The 19,311-nt window shown below is 36.4% G+C and overlaps 1 protein-coding gene across 1 annotated transcript in view; it reads right to left on the bottom strand.

Annotated features, from left to right (window-relative positions):
- Positions 1 to 8,426: 8,426 nt before the first annotated feature.
- The window catches only part of nphp4 (nephronophthisis 4), a 70,776-nt gene continuing 59,891 nt past the window's right edge, over positions 8,427 to 19,311 (bottom strand). The window contains exons 15-21 of the mRNA XM_051904528.1: positions 17,035 to 17,194; positions 16,829 to 16,893; positions 16,130 to 16,215; positions 14,345 to 14,516; positions 12,877 to 13,056; positions 11,307 to 11,450; positions 8,427 to 9,147 (exon numbers count right to left, since the gene is read on the bottom strand). Of these exons, the coding sequence (XP_051760488.1) occupies positions 9,007 to 9,147; positions 11,307 to 11,450; positions 12,877 to 13,056; positions 14,345 to 14,516; positions 16,130 to 16,215; positions 16,829 to 16,893; positions 17,035 to 17,194 (948 nt within the window). The 3' untranslated portion in view covers positions 8,427 to 9,006. The remainder of the gene's footprint in view (positions 9,148 to 11,306; positions 11,451 to 12,876; positions 13,057 to 14,344; positions 14,517 to 16,129; positions 16,216 to 16,828; positions 16,894 to 17,034; positions 17,195 to 19,311) is intronic.

A 19,311-nucleotide genomic window follows, 5' to 3' on the forward strand; every position in this document is an offset into this window, starting at 1 on the left:
CTAAATATTAAACTTTATAAAATAACTAGGTTTACATTTTGTCAGTGTGAAGTATGAAGTACTCACAAAATCTTATAAAAAACAACTTTTCTTGTGAATGAATTACAGAAAGCGAGCACCACGCTTTCCCTTTGTAATCACGGCAGCTGTCAGTCAGTGCAGCGCAAGATCATGATTTCGGCACACTTGTAAAAACACACATTTTATTCAATTTATTCTAAAGTGCACTATAAATACTTAATTTTTGACACTTTTTTTCACACGAAAGTGTGAAAACTGATGGTCGAATTGAATTTAGCCGAGGAGGAACACTGAGGTACGTCTTTATTTATTTATTTTTTATGCTGTCTTACGTTTGAATAGCTAAATTAATGCTATGCCTGACTATTTAAGTGACTATATTCTGATTATAAAATAAGTAGGCTATTACACTACTGATGCTCAACACACCAGCAAATTACATATCACCGCAAGTTTTCGAGCTATCTTATATTATTGCGGAAGTTCTAAAGAACGCTCCGTGCATATAGCCCATTATTGCATTTTTGCGTAATGTTCTGAGTTTGCATTTCACAGTTTTTATTCATTTTGAGGAATACTGAATCATGGAGACAGGAGAGCTGTCAAAAAAAACAAAGTAACTTGCATTACTTAAAGGGTTAGTCCACCCCAAAATTAAAATTCTGTCATTAATTGCATTACCGCCAACACTGGTCAAAAGTATAACCACAAGACAAATAGTACAAGTGTTGGCACAATTTTAGTGTGAAAAAAAATTGCTTACTAACCTTTTCTGTGTAAAGTTATATGCAATTTTACAACTTTGTTGCCACGACCATGGAATGCCATAAACCCTAAAATGATTGTAAAAACATTTAAACAGCTTTACAAAAACGTAAATAGGCTAATACACAGGTTCTAACAGAAGAATTAATGTATTTTATAGATTATATATGAACAACTGCAACCTACATTTTTTCTTGTCATTTCCACTTCATGTCAGTGACTTTAAATTCCTTAATTTCAACTTTCTCATAATTTCAATTTTATCTCACACATTGTGAGCTATGAAGTCACATTTATGAGAAACAAAGGTGCATTTTGACTTGATATCTAACGATTTTACTTTAGATCTGATTTTCTTTAGATTTCTTATTTTAAACTTCATCTGAGTTTTTTATTTTTCACTCTCAGGCTGAAACAGGTTTCCATATGGTCTAAAGTGGCAAGTCAACACAGAAACATTTTAGAAAATAAGACTTTGGTTTGGTTTGGAAATATCATCATTGATATGCAAACAGAAGTCTTAATACAGTCAAGGATTGGTAACTACTCTCTGTAATTAGTGCTATGAGCTGTAATTAGGAGTATACGGCGGTCTCCTCTCTGTCTAAGCCGAGACTTATTTGATTATAGGTGAATTAGAGTACATTTCCAAAAGACGTGTTGCTGCCTGTTTATGATGTTGCGACTTTCTTATTTGCTAACTGCTCTTACTGTCATGTACTTACTTGCAATTATCCGAGTGCTTCTCAAAGAGAGCAAACAAACAAAATGCATACAAATCATCTGGAGAGTGGTGACATCAGCTTTTTTACAATAGGAATACTGATCCGTTTCTGCCTTTGTGCCGGAGACTCTGTGACAGAAATGACAGGCTGTTGTCAGTGGACACTGCTGGGAAAGAATAAAAAGAGATATGTATTCAGCATTGTTTTCCTTCTGTGCATATCATCTACATTATAGCTGTGTGAAGCTTTAGGCAGAAAATCATCAAGGCCGGAAACTTTTCTAAAGACATGAATGCTCAAATCCGATTTGTACTTAACACGAACATAGAGAAATATTTTCAAGGTATTTCGTTTGGTGTTGATCCATTTAAATTATTCATATACTTAGTTATGAGGCCTTGAAAACATGAGAAAGCCTGGCTGAAGATTATATGATGTAATATACCATTTAAAAGCTTCAAAACTTAAATACACTTCCTGTAACAGCTGAATTTAAAGTACCGCTGGCAGTACAGAACACTTCCTACAAATATAGACTTGCTATAGCATAGATGTACAATCATACTGTTGCGTAAAGTACAGCTCATCTTCACCTGCGTGACACACATCAGGAGTTATGTTGACCAGACAGAGTTTAATTCTGACCTGTCTCTGCATCCAAGCAATGCCTTTTCAACCTCCAGCAAGCTCAATAAACCACCAATAATTTACTGTGTAGGTCCTTTCCTATTCTCCCAAGCCCTCTATAACCAAGGCCAAAATAGAGAAAATATATTCAAAACCAGGAGCACAATTATGATTAGTTTTTTAAAATGGTGTTGCAGCTGTCAAAAAATAAATAAATAAATGAAATAAAGGCAGGCTGCCGTCTCTGAATATTATTTTGATGTATTATCTTCTAGACAAGACTTTTCTCAAGGTGAACTATTACTCCAGATTTCACTGATATGTTGAGAAAATTGGGTTTTGAGAACATTCACCTACTGATACCATATGAAAAATCAATTACTTGCATGTTTTTTTTTTTTTGGTCATATTTCCAATATGTTCAAGGTAATGTACTAACATGGGTTGTGATTTAGTTTCAAAATAGAGAATTACACACTCTAGTTCTGCTACAGAACAAAATTTCAATGCTGTCACCATTCACAGCAGCAAAAATTAAATAAAAAATAAATAAATAAACAGGTTTTAATCAAACATTATACTTTATCTGAGAAATATAACCTCTCATTTGTTAAAAAAAAAAAAAAATTAGATATATTTAAAGCACTTTCTGTAAAGATTTGTTTTTTAAATAAGCACAAATATAAGTCATACAACTGACCTCTCAATTATCAAGAGCATGTAATTCAAAAGAACTAATTTTTAAAATCTTCTCTTTCTCTCTTTTTGAAGGAATCTCATAACTTTAACTTAAAGGGGATATATCATGGAAATCTGACCGTTTCTGTGTTTAAGTGCTATAATCAGGTCCCTGGTACATCTACCAACCCAGAAAACGTGAAAAAGGACAACCTTAAGGTAAGCCTTTCTCTGCAAGCAAGTGAAAAAATGAGCCGCTCAGATTTCGCTCCCCTTGTGACAGGAAGGGGATCTTACTATAATATTACCGCTAGAGATGCACCGATACCACTATCGGTATCGGGCCTGATACCAAGCTCATGTACGTAAAAATAGGCCTACCCCCGATACCAAAGACCGATACCTCACGTGACGTAACTGACAGAATTTTCCGTGCACAGAGACACCGGCGGCAGCAGCAGAAACAATGTCAGCCTCAGGGGTGTGGAAATACTTCAAAATTAATGATGACAACACACACATTGCGAACTGCATGCTTTCAATCACAATTCGTTATAGATTAGTGAAGGCGGGATAGGCGGAATCGCGCTGAATGACACAGACCAGAAGCGCTCTCTCTCGCGCGCTCTCTCTCTTTCTTGCGCGCGATCCCAGTTCTCGCGCGATCAGTTCTCCTTGCGCCTGAATGGTCAAATGCACTCATAGTTTTCAAAATGTCCATCGTGTGGAGTATCTCATGTAAACACAGTCGGTTATGGCTTAAGTGGACGTAAACATTTGGGTGAAAACAGAATATGTGTCAGTATCCATGGATTTAAAGGTCTTAAATGGTCCATAGCCTAATTAAATATTTGTCATTAATGTTAATAAAACAACAAAATAAGTTAAATAAATGTATACATGGTAAATAAACCTACTGTATCTGAAAAACAAGTTTATTTAATTTGTATCTCTATAGTATTTGTTGTATTGTTTGTAATTTTCTTTTATATATATATTGGTAATTATGCCCTTTGAAGGTTATTGGACACTGAAAATGTTGTTCTTTCAGTTTGTGACAAGCACATAAAAATTATTATTTTTTTCATTAGAGTAATAATAAAGAAGCTGTCCTACATTCATTAGTCTCACTGTGTTGTGCTTGGAAAACTGCAACATCACCAAAAACAAAAAAACAAAAAAAAACAAAGAGAAACAGAGAGAGAAATTAATAAATGTATAGGTATCGGTATCGGCGAGTACTAGAAAAAAAAAGTATCGGTACTCGTACTCGGTCCTTAAAAAATGGTATCGGTGCACCTCTAATTACCGCCCCTTAATCTGTATGTTTCCACCCACTGCACCGCCATTTTGTTTTCGCAAGCGACTACGGTGTAGCAGTAACACTGGTCCTGGAGTGCAGCTGTTATCTACAACCCTGATCAAACACACTTGAATGTCTTCAGGATTACTAAAGCTACATGAAGGAAGGTGAGTTGGGTTGGAGCAAAACTCTGCAGGACAGCAGCACTCAAGAACGACCGTCCCTGAGCTCATGATATGTCTCAGCTATGTAAACATTATCAATGATCTATTAACAGCTATAATAGTAAACATGAGCCTCCATAAACTCCTGGCATCTAAGGATGCAGTGGTGTAATTTTATTTATGAAGGGAATGTGTCCAAATAAATTTAAACTTATTTTACACCAGACTGCTTTGCACACGAGGGTCAGTAAAACACAGGATTTGCACAGATGTTGATTCTCAATGATGGATCGATACCAGCTGATCCAATTTCATATATATTTCGCGATGTTTGCAAATTGTCTTTCTGAATGTGTTTCGTTAGCACGTTGCTAATGTACTGTTTAATATGGCTAAAGTTACCATTGTTTCTTACTGTACTCATGGAGACCAGAGCCATGTCGTTATTTTCATTTTTATCCCGAAAACACTTGCAGTCTGTATAATTCAAGTCTCTCCAAAAGCGTGTAGCTTTAGCCATGTTAGCCGTGCAGCACGCTATCAAACTCATTCACAATCTAATGCTGCCAAACATCCACAAAATACATCATATGTGATCTGATATGCTGCATTACGAACAGTTTGTAATGATCTATTTTGAGAGTTATATTTGCTGTGTGAGCTTCTCCTGTATTGTTTATGCCTCTGTGTATTGGAATCGTGAGCTTGGGGGCAGGGAGCACAAGCTCATTTGCATTTAAGGGTACACACACCAAATCAGCGCATTTTTTCTCCCACCCAAAAATAGGCAGTTAAAACATGGTGTAATAAAAAATCCATGGGGTATTTTGAGCTGAAACTTCACAGACACATTCTGGGGACACCTGAGACTTATATTACATCTTGTAAAAAGGGGCATAATAGGTAATCTTTATGTTTAGCAAATGTGACTTGTCAACAACTGATCGATGTACATTAGGCCGTTAATTTATTAATTATTAAAAGTCTAATTCATGAAAAACATCTCAAATATAAGAAAAAGTAGAAAATGAGAAAAGAATTCACAGTCACACTTAGTTTAGGGTCCAATTTTCACTATTAACTATGGATTTTAGCCGCAAACTCCTAATTACGGTTTATTATAGTTAGTAAGATAGTTGTTAAGTTTAGCTGTTGGGTAGGATATTAATATTGTGCACAATATCCAATATTACTTGTACACAAGTAACACAAACACACTACATTAATGCACTGCAACAGTGACAGAAACATTTAATAACAAACATACATTTGCATTTGCCAGACTTGAGGCCTCAGGCACTCACAGGCCCCAGGCACTGATTTCTTAGACACGAGCCACAATATATCCTTAAATGTACTGATCTTGAATCAAAATAGTACAGATCTAAAGCTACAAAGGCTCCCTTAAGCTCAAACACAGATAAAACCTCAGACAGCCCAAATGAAAAAGAGAGTGAGGGACAGCATGTATCATAGAAAAGACAGGGGTTATTTGAATACACACACACACACACACACACACCATCAGATATGTGGTTTCCAGGCATTCTGTTTTATTGCTTTCCCCTCTATTGCTCTCTTTCTCCTCCACCATGGTGAGGGGTGCCCTCTACAGGCCGGTAAGCATCACGAGGAAGATAAGGAAGGTGATGACGAAGATAACAACGACGGGAGGAAATTGATGTGTGTTACAAACACACTCCATATGTTCACCCAGATCTGCTCATTAAGACACCACTGCGTTAACTGCTGCTGAGATAATCTATTCTCTACCAGAGAGAAAGACAGAGAGTTTAATCCTACGCTCTACCAGTGAGCTGTTCCCTTTAACCTTCGTCTCAACACCTCTCCATCAACCGCGCTCGCACTTGCGCTCTCTCCCTTCGTTCCAGACTTCTCAAACTCACACTCTCAAATCCTCTCTCTCTCATTCTCACCCACCAAAAAATAAAAAACCTACTTTACACCAGCACTCAGATATATGTACACACGCGCACAGCGAGCAAAATCAGCCTGACTCTCGGAGCTGGTTAAACCCTCATGACGCACCTCGGAGGAAGACGATACATTTTTATTGTGTCTTTGATAGCGTTTCCTACTCCTGCTCGCACGCAAGCGGCAGGAAAGCTTTCCGAGCAGCACCTAACAACATCAAGGCGCTGTCTCTGCTGAGACTGTGCTTTCTGCGTGTGCGTGTCAGAGGAATCATGCATATACACTGAAAAACAAAACCTCTCCAAACAGAAAAAAAGCGTGTCAACAGTCTGTGGACAGCGCAGGCCTTTCTGAACAATATCAGAGAGGAAAATCTTCCCCCCTTCACACAATGCACTTCGCCAGTATTGAAATTAGGCCGTGAATTGCTTCATTGGGTGTGCCAAGGAAATTAAAGGGCCTCGAGAGTGATTGCTGACATTTGCTCTGCCATTATAAATTCTGGGGTGGAAATGTAGGAGCAAAATTCTGGAATGTATACACCAAGAAGCCTGGGATGAACTGAAGATTTATTGCACTTCCACACACAAACACATAGTGGGGTGCAAAAATATGAGAGCACTAATTAAACTTCTACTTTGTATTTTTCTAATTTCATGCATTTTTCCCCATTACACATTATATTATCAGGCTAACTATTTGAGTGAAAGAATGATTAAAAGCTGAATAGAAAAATGATCATGAATTTCATAATGTCTTATTTGGTTTGTCCTAATGAAAGCAGCACTTGAGCTGCATGAACTCCACAAAATGTATTTAGCCATGTACCAACTTTTGCTTGCAATCTTGGCTGTTACCTCTTGATTTTTGTAAAATTCAACCCGATTACAAAGTTATTTTAAGAATAAGTATTATTTCTTAAAATTTATGGGAAACATACAGTACTGTTAAAAAGTTTGGGGTCAGTAAGATCATAGATATGTATATGTAGATGCCACATTCAACCACTCCAGACATGTTAATGAGTCCGCCATCTTGGAATGGTCAACATTTCAGATGCTGTTGTCACTCACAGTAAAAATCAATGGATTTTCCCAAGATGCCACAACATTGCGCAGCCTCTGGTTGTAAAAACCGGCAAGATTTAAGTTCCTAAAGAAATAGGATAACCTTTCATAGGTGAGAATGTGTTGGTTTGTGTTTTTAAATGTATTAACTCAATATTATAGGCTTTTAAACTATGGTAGCTTTTTAATGTCATGTTAGCTAACGCCTTAGTCTTGTATTGTGTTAGTTTAGCTAAATCATTTGCTAAAGTCTATTGCAGATATAGATATTCATACATGACTAAAACTATGGTTGCAGACACATTCTCTCCAGTGTTGACGGACCAGCTTTGACTGTTCCAATATGGTGGATGAATTACGCATAGTGGCCTACAGAAACAGCCACTAATGAAGCATCTATGTATATATATCTATGGGAAAGATTTTTTAATGTTTTTGAAAGAAGGCTCTTTTCCTCACCAAGAGTGCATTTATTTGATCAAAAATACAGTAAAAACAGCAATATTTTGAAATATTATTTCAAATTAAAATAGCTGTTTTCTATTCTAATTTATTTTAAAATGTAAATTATCGCAGCGATGGCAAAGCTACATTTTCAGCAGTCATTACTCCAGCCTTCAGTGTCACATGATCCTTCAGAAATCATTCTAATATGCTGATTTGGTGCTGAAGTATTTACTGTTTTAATTAATTAGATTAAAGGAATGTAAATGTATAAATACCCACAAACAATCTGGTTCTAAACTAGCTTGCTCCTACTGAGTGATAGCTTAATTTAGGCTAAATTTGCCAATTCTGATATAGATATTTGATTATTTAGTTTTATTTATAAATTTAACTTTCATTTTTATAACTGAAAATTCTAGATTTCGCACTTTTGCATCCCACTGTATATTTTCTGCATGTTCTCTCTTTTATGGTCCTTTCTGTGTTTTCTACTTGTCTTCCATGTCTGGACCGGTTAGTTGGCAGGTTATTTGGTTGTTGTCAGACTCAGGCAGCTGTAGCTCTAATAGGAGCCAGGAGATTAGTCCACAATGTTAATGGAAACCCTTCACAGATACTGAAAACACACATACACACAAACACAAGTGCTGTTTGGCATAGCATGTTGTCATTGATGCAAAGAATCACACTCAAAAATCAGTATGTTTTTTATTGATGCTAGTACAAAAACCAAAAAAAAATACAGAATGAAGGATGGCTGCATTTTCTTCCCCCAAATTAAGCACTCTATCCTCAGTGAGTGCAAACGTAACACTTAATAAAATAAAATGATTGGTCTTACACACACGTCTCGCTTTTTGAAGATCTAGAGCTGAAGTCCTGGGCAAGTGGCCATCAGCTCTCCACTGCTAATGACACATCACAGCAGGGGTTCAGCGTAACCATAAACACACACATCAAGAGCGCCGATATGAGCATCAGCTCTGCAGAGAATCTCTTCTGTTTCAGCCTTCAGCACCGCAGGGTGGCTTTACTCCAGCGCACGTGAGAGACTCCGTCTACTCATTGAGCTGGATACAATTAACCTTACTCATTGTCTGCATTTATATATAGAGAACGTTTGGTCTGTACTTCAATACATCCTCATGTTATTTGGATCAACTTATAGGACTGTATAAGTAAAAATACATGCCCATGACGTGAGTGAATCCACATCCACTGGATCAAGGTCTGTTAGTGGGCAAAAAAAGCAGCTATAATGCCGTGTGATGGTGTTATCTGTACTGAACCCTAACACAGTAAGTGTCCTCGTTCTTATCCTGTTTGTCATTGATGAAGATGAGAATCTCTTCCATGCCGGGGTTCTGACTTGGAGCAAAGCGCAGGCCGATGGTGTAGAGCTCCCCTCCTCCAATCTACAACACACACACATTAATATGCATGTATTTGTATATATGCACGCACAAAAATTGTACAGGTATTTATAAAGAAAGCAGCAAAGAATTGCAAAATCAACCAGTATCACGTCAAACATTTATTTATTTATTTATTATGAAACTGATTCGGACTGAAAAACAGTTTTCAACTTTAAAATCTAGAAAAATGGCAAAAGTTTAGGAATTGAAAATCAGTTTTCAACCAGAACCGGTTTAAAAAAAAAAAAAAATCTATGAAATAAACATGTTAATATTAAATAAAATTTAAACAAGTCTATAAACTAAAAATACAAAAACTATTTTACATGGTTCTATATAGTGTTCTTTATATACAATTGCAGTATTTATTAATATTTTGAATTAGCTTTTAACTTTTGTATATTCCATTTTTCATTTTAGTTTTAGTATTTTTGTTCTGTGTGCTTTTGTCAATTTTATTAGTTTTTCTAAATAGTTCTATTTAGCTTTCATTTATTTCAGTTTACTTCAACTTATTACAGTTAGTTGCCAAGCCAACTTTTTTATCTAATATGTATATTTTATTTTATTGCGGCTTTATTTCAATTACTGAAAATAATTTTAGTTTTTAGTTAATAAAAACAACACTGATTCCATAACGTTGGCAGTTTTCCGTCAAAGATGGAAATAATAAAATACAAGACAATCAGTACTCATTTTATTTTCTGTGCACCTGAATCAGTTCTGAATGTCAAATCATTGTTTTAAAAGAATCATTACAAGAAAAGTTTGCCGAACATTCAACTTCTGTCATCATTTACTCACCCTTATGTCATACTAAAACTGTATCACTTTCTGTGAACGACTTCTGATTCTTTTATGTTTGTCATTTTTGAGCTTTCATTCCATTGAAAAGAGTGGCCAGAATGTTCTTCCAGAGAAGAAAGTAAGTCATGGAATGACATGAGCGTGAGTAAATTATGTGTTTTGGGTGACCTGATTCTTTAAGTGGAATTGGAATCAAAACTACAGTCATTAAATTCCTTACGATTCCCATTGCTATTCCTGAGCTCTGTTGCATCAAAAATTGGTTGCACTCCAGTGTTTAGAGGAAGATGAGAGAAATTGCTCTCTCTTTGTCTTTATACATTATCTCTAATGGCTGACTAAGACATATGGAACACAGTCGAGGATTTATTTCATAATCTCCTCAAAAGCACGCATATATCGATTGTTCTGTTGTCTTTTGGCTCTACGCCTATTTTACGATGACACAGTTGTTATTTCTTGAAGAGGAAAAAAGCAACATCTCTAGCCACATTTTTCAAAAATATAGACCCTATAAATCCAGCGCGAGAGAAGATAATTGAAGCCGTGTTGACTAGCAAGAAAATGGAACAGGCCATTTCCTTTCTTTATGAGCTTTACAGCTTTTATTTGACGCTGAGGTATCATTAATCCGTTCTGTTCAATACTGTCACTTGCATATTTCACATTGTTTCGCTATTTATTGCCCATATATAGAGTGTGAAACTCACTAAACCTCACAGCGATCAATGAGGGCACTGAATGATGAAATTAACATTTTACCCTGTTCTGTTTAACACTGTTTCTGTGCAAAATGATGATCAGGAAAAATTACTTTGTGACCCCCAAAGCCACACTAATATATCCGAGACTGTCCCTGTGGCTAACTAATGTTCTCTGTCTCCATCTGGAGTAATAGCCAGTGGTTCTGTATTGATCACCTAATCAATTAACAGCTTTTAATTGAAGTCTAACGTAGAGCTGTAAGTCTTACACGCATCATTCTGAGCCCTAAAGGTGAGAGATATTGACGTTCCCGGCCTGACTGTGACAATCTGTCTCTTTTCGCCCTATTTTTTTGGACTTCAGCTTTATGGTTTCCTCAGGGGACCGGCATTGCGAGAGTGGCCAGGGCACAAATTGAGTTCTCCAATATACAGAGAACTTCACATACTGTGAAACGTGTCTAAGAATGACAGGTTAGAGAGACAGAAATTGATTCCAAGACAGAGACATGTCAAGATCCTTCTCCTCTGGGCTCTAGACACCTTTCTGGTGAATGGGGCTTTGACAATATGGTTCTTATTCAATGTTACACAGCAAGGCCTCCTAACAAAGTTGATAGAACAAGAATTAACTTTGGATTCTCTTACCTGAAATTGCTCCTCTTTAAACTGAAGTAGGTCTGGGCGGTCTGTGCGGAGATTGAATACCCTAGAGGAGGAGTAGGGGTTTGTGAAACTGATTTTCTTATTGCTGCCCTTCCCTCCGTCTACAGGAACGTTGATTTCAAATGCCTGGGGAGATTAAAACACATACCGAGACACATACTGTAAAATAACTGAAGTAAAAACTGACTTCATGCACCATATCCTCTGTCACAGAGCTGAAATTTAAAGACCCATTCGGTACTTGCCATTCCTTTGCCGTCGCTGTGGACCGTGTCTCACATTTTCGCCACTAAACACACAACTTTTAAGGTAAAAATTTTCTCAGTATTGTTTCCATAAAATGTAAAAACAAATATTAAAGGGGCCATGAAGTGGATCTTTTTTTATTATTTTATGTTTCCTGAGGTGCACTTATAATGTTAGTATGGTTTTTACATCATAAAATGTCATAATTTAGAAATAAAAGGCATTTTTTTAATCCTGATTTTAGCCCTCTGACTTGAACGCTCTATTTGAAGGGGTGTGTCTGCTGTGAGACTTCAATGTAAATGCCCACTACTGTGATTGGCTGACATCTTTTGAAATACGTATTACATGTGGAACCCTCTCGGATACTTTTACTATGTTTTTACTATTACAGCTGTTGAGATTAACGAATCCTGAAAAGTGTTGATTATAGCCTTATATTTAGATTTTTTCCCATCACATGAAAGGTTGCAGTGATGATCATTGAGCAGATGACAGTCTGTTGATCGTGCGAATGCAGTGATCTCATCATTGTAACTCGATTCCTGCACTCTCACAAAATACTTCCACTACAACTAACAGTAAACATGATGTAAATACAGTAATGTTAGCCTAAGAGCTTTATTGTGCAGTGTAACAGCATCATTCATTATAATGGCAGTTTTGGTAAGTGTCCAGATAAACTCGCGCTGTGTGATTGACAGCTTCAGCCATTGTAAAGGGAGCGTTCTTTGATCGCTTTCTATATGTGACAGAAAGTATTCTCGTCACTTCATAAAATTAAGGTTGAACCACTGCAGTCATGTGGACTATTTTAACAATGTCTTTAGTAACTTTCTGGACCTTGAAAGTAGTGGTTAAATTGCTGTCTATGGACAAGTCATATACCTCTCGGATTTCATCAAAAAATCTTAGCTTGTGTTCCAAAGATGAACGAAGGTCTTACGGGTGTGGAACGACATGAGGGCGAGTAATTAATGACAGAATTTTCATTTTTGGATGAACTAACCATTTAATAGCAATATTATTAAATGTAACTTATTTATAAATGTAATGTATTCCTGTCAGCATTATTACGCCAGTCTTTCATGTCACATGATCCTTTAAAAAACATTCTAATATGCTGAATTGTTGCTCAAGAAACATTTCTGATTATTAATAATACTCAAAACAGTTGTGCTGCTACAGACGATATACATGTACGATACACAATAGACATACATGCACTAAACAACATTGGAGCTCATGGTATATAGTTATTGAAAGGTTAATAAAATCAATTTCTTGATGCATTTTGCTTACTAACCTTGGAGATTACAGGCTGTCGGCATGTGATGCACAGCAACCAGGAGGCAACTAGCTGTCTTGTGTCCACATCGACTACATTGAGGTAAAAGAAACGGCTTCCAGGGCGCAGAGCCCTCAGCCCTACACGGATATCTTGAACTCCCTGAGCAGGAAGAGCAAAAACCTCATCTGGATCCACCTGGAACACACAAACAGAAGAGATCTTACGCTCATATAGAGCTTCTGGCATCAACCACAGAAAACAGAAAACCCACACAGCAAAAAGCAACTTCAGGGAACTCTTCTCTGCAGAACTTCAGAAAACATGAGGCTGCACCTGAAGCTCATAATGTATAGCTACTTTGCTTCATCATCTTTTTTTTGGCACCTGCTGTATAACATTAGCACACGGCCAATTAAACCAACAGTAAGGTTGCTACTGGCACACAGTGTGCTGTTGACAAGGGAGCTGCTGTATTTGCTCTGCTTGCATATTTCGAATAACAGGAAATACCCATTTTGAGATTTATGATGCTCGTAAAATCCATGTTTCATTATTCATTATTTGCATTAAAGCTCTACTTTCTTTACTGCAGTGTGCTGAACACCGGTTAATGATACTGCTGCAACCCAACTACATCTGACTCAATGCTATTTACTCATTTTTTGAGATCCAAACCTACATATTTTCATACAATTCGCCCGGCAGTCCTTTGATGCGGTAACTGACAGAAATTCAGCAAACGTATAGGCTAATGAGCAAAACAATTAGGCTGCTAAATGGCATAGTAAAACCTTCTCTGAATAATTGCATCTCTAAATCCATAACCTGTAAAATCAATGTTGCTAAAATATGGTTGGGGTAAAAAAAATAAAATAATATTTTTTAATAAAATAAACTGTTTAACATGTTTTAAAAAATAATGTAATTAATTTTTTAAATAAACAATTATGACATTTTATAATATTTTGTTGTAAGTTTATTTAAATTACAAGTTGTTATCAGATTGATTTTGTTTTGCAATTATAAAGAAATGATACAAAAACAGCACTATGATAATTTGTAGTTTATAATTATTGAATGCTAAAAGATTATGGCTTTTAAATATAATGCCAACTAGCTATAATTATAATTTTATATAATTTTATCTTCAAATACTGGCCTTGATTGGTAAAAAGTTAAAGAAATATTATTTGAATTTCCCCTTCTCAATAGTACATTAATTTGTGGAATCAATGTGTAAATATATTTATGATTACAAATTTGTAATCACAGAAATATGTGCAATTATTTAAACTTTTAAATCATTTTGAAAGCTCTCAAATAAAACTAAAATTAAAAAAAAAAATCTAGATAACCTAGCCATCTTACTTACCATCTCACTATTTTTCATCATTCTCCTATTTTAGGAAAAAAGGCCACATAATCCCTGATCAGAGCTCGCTACCCCGATCAGTGTGTTTTCCTTTGACCCAGCTATGCGTACCTGAAGCTCGAGGGGATGCGACGTGTAGCACTTGACCCTGCGAATAGCTTGTGTGCCGTGCAGAACCAGCGAATGCCAGCTCAGAGTGCCGCACACACAGCTCAGGTCCATCCTTTGCAGGTAATGCACGTATACCTGCCAGATCTGCGCAGGGGAGGCCAGCCAAGGGTCACTGCCATAGAGAGATTGACACAGAACCACGGACACACAAAAGACACTTTATCACTTTTCTCTTCATATACACTGACACAATAGCAGGACAGGCCTGACAGGCTGCACTTCCCCTGGGAGAGACACACACATATCTCAAATCTTCAAAAGAGAGATGTTCAGAGAGACCCAAATGTCACAGTTTTTAAATTCATCCATTCACCCTTTCTTTAAGGGCATCTCACGTGCCAGCGGGCAGTCGTGTTCCCGCAGGAGGTTTGCAGATGTTGATGTCATTCTGCCTGCCGGGGTTTCTGGAGTTTGACTGTATTAAAAATAAAAGACTTTGTGCATGAGCTCTTCACCCTGCCTGAGGGGGCTCGAGCTCAAGGGACAAAATTTGAAGAACGTTTCTACCGTCCTTGGCTGCTGAGCTGTCCTCAGCAACAGCTGTTGTTTGGGGGGGCGCGGGGGGTACAGCTGATTGATCACCTGGTTATTAAAATTTCTCAAAAACTTTGATGAGTTACTGTGTGTCTGATGAGCTTGTCTGTTGTTCTATCATTTCAAACCATTATGAGTCCATTACAAACTCGCTAATTATAGTGGATACCAATGCATTTGTTCCGTTGACAAACTACATTTTCATTTTTTTAAGATTAAAAGGGAAAAACAAGAAAGCAAATGCAGATGTTTTTTTAAATTAATGTTAAAGTAGGTTTGTAGGTTAATTTTGTCAAAAAAGCGTACATACTATGGCACTTTCTAAAACTGTTTGACGATCTCAACCAGCCCAACAAAGCAACCAATGCCGTGAGTTTCTGTTTCATGACCAATGGCAGATGGGTGGAGTGTTCTGGAAATATTATATTTTTATAACATTTATCATAGTAGATTACAACATTTTGTGGGGTTTTGTGAGGGAATTAAATCATAAAAATGTAAAATAAATAAATTAAAATAAATTAATATTTTAAAATAAAAACTACTAAAAAAATGAAATATATATATATTAAATATATACTTGCATGTTGTGTTAAGTAACATCAGAGAACCATGAATATATAGGTGTGTGAGGGTCTGTCAAGTAAAATATTTTAGGTCAAAGGGGAATCTCTTAATTAAAATGTTATATAATTATATAATATTATATAAATTATAATATATTGTGTTCAGGATATTACAGTATAAGCATAATGCAAGTGAACTGTCTGCCTTTAATTAATATGCGTTGCTGTCACTCTTGCTGGTTCAAGTTCCAGAGAGAGATGTGTGATGTGCAGGTTCTAAAATTGTGTTTTTATTCATGTTCACTGATTATGAACTCAGAGATGCCGCAGATTTTGATGAATAAATGAATATTATGATCTGATGCAATCAGACAGTAAATGAGACATCCTGATTAAGCAAATGTCATTAATCACACATGAAGGGATTAATCAGGGACCAGGCTTTCACAGACACACAAGCAACCAAAAACAGAGGCTCGCACACACACACACACACACCTCTCTGTGCATCTGGAAGAGTGAAAATTATCAGGTTCTCACTTTCCTCTAAAAAAAAAAAAATATGACGAGTTAACTTTTATGCACACGCACGTAAGGGAGAAGGTGCAAAAGGAGGTGTACGTACGTGAAAATGGTGATGAAGAATTTCCTAATCTGTGGACTTGGGCTACCAGGTACTTTCAGGTAAACATCCTGTGGTTCTCCTGGAGTCTAAAGTTTCAAAATGTAAGAAAATGAATCTTAAAATAATAATGTTTTATTAAAAATGGTTAACTCATCCATTTTACTGGTTACTAATGGAAAATAAAAAAGGAATATTACAGTCTTTTATGAAAAATATAAAAAATAATAGATTTGAAAGAAAAAACAATATTTTATGAAATATATAAAATATTTTATGAAAAATAAACACTTGCATGAAAAAAAATTAAATAAAAATAATAGTCTTGTATTAAAAAAAAACAAAAATAATTGAAAATTCTAATAGATTAAAATATTTGATACAAATAAAGGTATCAATAATGAATACTTGATTCATTTTAATGGTTACTAATGGAAAATTATATATTTATATATAGTCTTTTATGAAAAGTCTAAAAATAAAAAATGATGACAAATAATTATAAAAATATATAATATTGTATGAAACATATTAATAAAAATAATAATCTTGTATGAAAAACACATATAAAATAATAGTCTTGTAACAGGTGTGCAGCCTTGACGTCACAATGAGTCAGCACAAAGCCTCAGACACTAATTAATAACTCATCCCCATTCTGATTGGCTGGCTGCTATTAGGAGTGACTCCTGATTGGCTCACCAGGCTGGTGGTGTGGCAGATGACATTGGGGTCGCTGCAGCGCACATGAAGGGTGGCAGAACCATCTGTGAGCAAGTACAAAAGGAGACAGAGCACAAATGAGGTCTTTAGTTCAGGACTAATAGCAGACACTGAAGCGTGTTTGTGCGTGCGTGTGTTTATGTATGTGCGTACACAGCGGCAGAGATGTTTGTAATGAGCAGCACCTGCTGTGTCGTCCCAGGCTGCAGGCAGGCGAATGGCCTTCTTTAGGAAGGTGAGTTCAGGATGGTAGAAACGGAAGGTCTGGTCCACCACATGTGGCGTCGGTTCAACATCCACCTGGCAGATTGCCAGAGGCTTTTTGTCTTCCCCACGGAACAACACCTGTAAGACAAACAGACCGGTTGCAAGCTACACACAATTTCTTCCTGCAAAATGCTAACAGGAGAAATAAATCTACTGGAATGTTCTTGGTTCACAACAAGTTAAACTGACATATTGACCACATCAGCGACGTGCTGTCAGTTACCACAGATGGTAATTCTGACTTCTCCCACAGTTTGTAAAAACAAAATTGCATGTACTGTAATGCACTTACAATGGATGTCTATGGGGCAAGGCATTGTAGATGGCTTAAAAGCAGCAATCTTACATTGTTTTATACACTCATATGATATGTATATACTTTTAATATGATATATACTTTTATTTCTCAACAAAAAAAGGTTTTTGTCTCATGGCTAAACTTCTAAAATGTTTCGTAATATTTGTCCTGAGGCAATGCCCTGCCCCAATGACTTCCATTATAAGTGCATTACTTAACTAAACTGACTACAATTATCAGATGAGAACAAAACTTGAACTGAATTAAGCTGAATAACAGCACAACTGTCTTCTGTAGAGCTGGATATAGCTGAATTGAACTTGTTTCAAAAATGATGAAATTTGCACAGTTATGGAACTGAACCAAAGACTATAGAATAACACAAGACGCGTCAGTCGTACTGTTTTGAATGGGAGAAAGTGCAACGCACAATATGGCGGAATAAGTCCCGCCTTCTAAATAAGAGCCAATCGCCAACTGGTAAAGTCATTGCGTCACTGCAGCGGCCGATGGAAGCTCCGGTTCCTATAGAAACAGTCAGACGCGCCTCCAAAATGAGACACAAGAGACGCGCATTTAGGACTGCGTATGCACATTAGCTTGATCCAGCCTGAAAAATACAGTTTTTTGTCATGATTCAAGCGTTTAGAAACACAATTTATGAGACCATTGTTGTCAGATTTCACTGGTGATTTCAAATATGAAATTTATTTGAAAGCTTGGCAAACAGCTTTGGAGAATTTGATTTTTCCCCATTCAAAGAGATAGGAGCTGCACTTAAATGTCCGAGAGGTTTTTCAAAGATGGCCGCCAAGTGAAATGACTTGTCTCAACACTGAACTAATTTGAGTTGAACAATGGACACTACTGTCTTTTTAGAGTTGCTTTACAGTATAATTCGAATTGGTCTCATTCATCATTTGATGAAGTTCATCATTCCGCATCGTTCAGCATCATTGATTCTGTTATTTCCTTTTTATTACTGTGAAGCTGCTTTGAAACAATGTGTATTGTATAAAGCTCTATATAAATAAAGGTGAATTGGCTTAAACATATTTTGGCTTGTTTTTCAAACTGATGAACGAAATTCAACTTGCAACTCGTGACATTTCATTGTAGAATCTCACCAAACCAGCATAAACCACCCTGAACCAGTATGATGGTCTAAGCTGCTCTTTTCAGCAGAGGTGGTCAAGGTCTACCAATAAATGACAGACCTATCTGAAATCACTCCACACTGAGTGAACAGCACTGACAGTATATATTGCGATATGAAGTACCGTGAGTCATCTGCAGTCTAAGTGCATAACCTCTCTCGCGTGAGATACAGTCGAGCTGGCTGTCGAATTCACAGCCCAAGACAACCCACTGACACTCCTCTGGAGGTGATGTCAGTTTGTGCACAGCAATGCTTGACCCAAACTGACCTAAAAATGACATCGGAGTTTTGTGTGTGTGTGTGTTTGTGTCAGCAATACTGCAAGGCATCAGTCTCTCTAGGCTGCATATGGCATCAACTGCCTAAAGGCACAATAAACCACAATGCCATAGAACAGCACATCAACCCACATGCAGAGACTCGCTTCACAGCTTAACCATTTGAGGATGGTCTAAAACAACCTTTCACTGTCCTTCCAAAATATGCTTAAACATGTACAAATGTAAAGATAGGTTATAAAATAGAATCAGATATACAAATATTTTTGTATTTTATAATATAATATAAAATAATATAATTAATAATATAATATATTATATTATAAATAAATAATAATATAATATGTGACCCTGGACAGCAAAACCAGTCTTAAGGGTCAGTTTTTGGAAATTGAGATTTATACATCATCTGAATAAATAATCTTTCCATTGATGTATGGTTTGTTAGGATAGGAAAATA

This window comes from Ctenopharyngodon idella, chromosome 8 (genome assembly GCF_019924925.1).
Source record: "Ctenopharyngodon idella isolate HZGC_01 chromosome 8, HZGC01, whole genome shotgun sequence".
In the NCBI taxonomy this organism is placed as follows: Eukaryota; Metazoa; Chordata; class Actinopteri; order Cypriniformes; family Xenocyprididae; genus Ctenopharyngodon; species Ctenopharyngodon idella.